The sequence below is a fragment of the Cyprinodon variegatus genome, unplaced genomic scaffold (assembly GCF_000732505.1).
Source record: "Cyprinodon variegatus isolate N-32 unplaced genomic scaffold, C_variegatus-1.0 Scaffold316, whole genome shotgun sequence".
Taxonomy (NCBI): Eukaryota; Metazoa; Chordata; class Actinopteri; order Cyprinodontiformes; family Cyprinodontidae; genus Cyprinodon; species Cyprinodon variegatus.
Genome location: NW_015150769.1, coordinates 608,400 through 612,183, shown reverse-complemented (window position 1 = coordinate 612,183; position 3,784 = coordinate 608,400). Strand labels below are relative to the sequence as shown.

The following is a 3,784-nucleotide window of genomic DNA, read 5'->3' as shown; positions in this document are numbered from 1 at the left end:
ACTTTTGTGAGCGCTCTGTCGCGTCAAAAAGCTTCAGGCTACAGTTTAGTTTAACCAATAAACCAAATTAACTTTTCCCTCTAAAATCTTGCAAACTATCAATAGTTTTTTCTTGTAATATTGAACTTTTGTTCTAATATTATTGTTCTGGTACAATTATGACCTTATTTTTGTGGTATTACCGTATTCCCCAAACTATACAGCACTCCTCAATATAGGCCACGCCCACCAAGTTTTTTGGGTTTTTTTAAACTGGAAACATTCATATATAAGCCGCTGATATCTACTGAACTGTTTCCCACCAAACCTGTAGGGGGAGCTCTACATATAGTCCTTGGAGAATAATGTTTACGATAAAAAAGCACTTTTGTGAGCGCTCTGTCGCGTCAAAAAGCTTCAGGCTACAGTTTAGTTTAACCAATCAACCATATTAACTTTTCCCTCTAAAATCTTGCAAACTATCAATAGTTTTTTCTTGTAATATTGAACTTTTGTTCTAATATTATTGTTCTGGTACAATTATGACCTTATTTTTGTGNTTATTGTTCTGGTACAATTATGACCTTATTTTTGTGATATTACCGTATTTCCCAAACAATAGAGCACTCCTCAATATAGGCCACGCCCACCAAGTTTTTTGGGTTTTTTTTAAACTGGAAACATACATATAGAAGCCGCTGATATCTACTGAACTTTCTCCCACCAAACCTGTAGGGGGAGCTCTACGTATAGTCCTTGGAGAATAATGTTGACGATAAAAAAGTCCTTTAATGAGCGCTCTGTCGCGTTAAAATGCTTCAGGCTACAGTTTAGTTTAGCCAATAAACCAAATTCACTCCTTTTCCAGTGTTAATTAGTGCCGAGCTTCTGAAAGAGACGGACATTCACCCAAAACCTCAAACTCAACCCTATTTCTGACATTTAAAAAAAAAAAAAAAAGTCTTTAAAGGAGAAGACAAAGTCCAGTGGATTGTTTTTTTTTTTTTTACTTTTCTGGAAGCCATACAGATTATTTTGGCATCCATATTTGTTGCTGCTTTCTCTTCCTCCATTAAGATGATGAAAATAAACAAAAGTTTAACCGTGGATGGTAAATGTGGGGGAGGAGCGATGCATGCGCTTCATGTGATCTCCTGAATGAATCAGTGAATGCATGCAGCAGCCACCAGGACAAGAAATAAAAAAAACATGCCAATATCGGCGCAGACTGTGAGCCGGCCGATGAATCGGTCCGTCTGTAACGCAGCGTATCAACAGGTCGGGCACGCATCGTGACCCATGGCCTTGTCAGAGGCTACAAATCGAAGATTTTACACATTCACATGCTCTCGTTCCTGCGCAGGGATGGGCTGCAGCATTCACATAAGCCTGCTCATTAGGTCACTGGGAAAGTCTAACAACTGTCTGTTTGTTCCCATCACAAACTATCCCTGTCTGAGAGAGAGAGACAGAGACACAGAGAGAGGGAGAGCTGCTACTGTCAGTGAATCAGGAATCTAGATCAAGATTCAGGTTTGAATCATAAAAAGAAAACAAGCTTTTTGGTTCAAAGTTTGCTGCAGTTTCTGAGGATTGTTGGATGAATCCTGCAGATAAAAAGCTTCTGGAAGAAACTTCACTGAATCAGAAATATCTGCATAAGAAACAAAATGTAGGATTTGTAATCAACCTGCAAAGATAAAGCCACAGGCTGATGAGTAACGTGAACAGATGTGACGGACGTTTTAAACAGAAAACGCTTTTTATCAGCTGAAACTGATTTCCGAAGTTAGTTGAGGTCTGAGATAAAATATTTTTTATTTTTATGAAGTTTTAATGTCCTAAAAGGGGCCAGAGTGAGCGAGGCGCTCTCTGAGCAGGTTGGATGTAAAGTTAACATGCTGAGCACTGCCGGTCAGCAGATCCTGGCTTATATTTAAGGCGAAATTCGGTGTTTAGCAACATTTCATATTAAGTCTATACATCAAAATATAAACAAATAAATTAATATTTTACCATCAGAAAAGAAAATTGTTCTTAAAGCCCATCAGAATAAACCGGTTTCAGCTACAGTTGCACCAATTTTCCAAAATTAAACCAGTTTTATATTTGAAGCCTGACTTAATGTTTGCAACTTTGACACATTCTGGTTTTAGTTTGTTTTTCCTGCTACGAATAAAGCAACTTATATTAAAAGAAGAAGCAAAACCAGATGCTTCTAAAGTCTTATTTTCTATAGAGGATAAAGGCCATGCTGATCATGGGCGGATCTAGACAGGGGCCAATGGGGGCCAGTGCCCCTGTAGATCATGTCCTGAAGAAATAATACTTAAAAGAAGTTCTAATGATGATCTGGGCTGGAACAGACATTGATCCAAAGGATCTATTTCATTTTTTTCTTTATAAGTTGTGTTTTACTAATTATTTAAAAACAATAAGGTGAAAGCTTCAGTGGTTTTGAGGTAGGATCCCAGTTTTCATCTGCTAAACAAATTGCTCTAATTTTTACAGCTGAATTTATCAGTTTTTCTTGAGTTTTATTTCAAATTTTATAGAAAAAGGTAATTCTAATTCAAAAATATGTAAAATTACTAAATTATGAACGTATATTGACCTAACAAGACATGTTATTTTACTAAAACTTAATTAAATAGACATTTCATTTCATGCAGCTATATTAATATATCTGAATCTCTTTCCTTGTTTTTTTATTTCATGCTTTTCTGGCCCCCCATGAGAGCACGCTGGGCCCCTCCTGGCCCCCTGAAACATTTAGTGTAGACCCGCAGCTGCTGCTGATGCTGGGGGATCAGAGGGTTCAGTTAGGCTCCAGGTTAAAGGTCAGCTTGGACCCTGAGCTTGGATCAGTAGGGGGGGGTTACCTTCATCCAGCAGCCGCTCCAGGTGCGTGAAGATGCCGCTGAAGTTGGGCAGGGAGCTCATCACCTTCCGGTCGTTCATCAGCTGCATCAGATAGTCCGGGTTGGACTTGGGTCTTTCCTTCACCTCTGTCTCCCCCACCATGGCTCTGGATCCGGGCGTCCTGACTGGCAGAGAAGCAACTTTCAACTTTTCTTTCTGTTTTATTGTTTTTAATAAAAAGCGAAGCTCCCAGCGGGGATTCCGCCGCTCAGACTCTCAGCTCCTGCGGTCCTCCTCAGCAGCCCCTCGGCTCTCCCACAGTTTACAACAAGTTCAGGAGGGGGGGGCTCTAGTTCGTCCTCCGCTCCTTCAGCTACGGACCGACCCTCAGCTGCTCCCCGCCTGCTTCGCTCCGGTCCTCCGGTGGTTCGGTGTTCAGCAGCGGGACAGACTCCCTGTCATATGATTACAGTACAGCACGAGAGGACTGCCAGGAGCGCGCCGCGCGCCGCCGATATCAGACATGGGGTGTGGGAGGAGGAGGAGGGGGGGTCGCGCCCCTATCCGCGTGCCCCCGCCCAGCGCTTCATTTCCCATCGCGCGCACACGCACGCGGACAGCCTGGGTGAAGAAGCAGGGGCGGATCTAGAGGAAATTCACCGGGGGGCTCAGGGTGGGGCCGGGGCACAGAGATACATATGAGGAAATTATTATAAAATAATATGAATAAAGCTTTAAAGTCGTAGGGAAATCATATTTAAATGTGAAATTATTCTGGCTTAAACATATATATAAATGTATTCTTTATCAGAACATATTGTCCTAAAAGTTAAAAAAATTCTATAAAAAAATTAAAATTCTGTCTTAAAATCTTTGTTTTTCTGTGTCAGTTAGTTCTACATCAGCCTGTACGCCTAAATTCAGCCAATCATATATCAACGGT

General features: G+C 41.1%; 1 protein-coding gene across 3 annotated transcripts in view; it reads right to left on the bottom strand.

Moving 5' to 3' along the window:
• The window catches only part of LOC107090926 (protein quaking-B-like), a 38,375-nt gene extending 35,043 nt beyond the window's left edge, over positions 1-3,332 (bottom strand). For all 3 annotated transcript variants that reach the window (XR_001481503.1, XM_015384570.1, XM_015384571.1), the window contains exon 1: positions 2,862-3,332. Coding sequence is in view for 2 of the 3 variants with exons in the window: in XM_015384570.1 (XP_015240056.1) it covers positions 2,862-3,003 (142 nt within the window). In the remaining variant the exon portion in view is untranslated. The remainder of the gene's footprint in view (positions 1-2,861) is intronic.
• Positions 3,333-3,784: the final 452 nt, after the last annotated feature.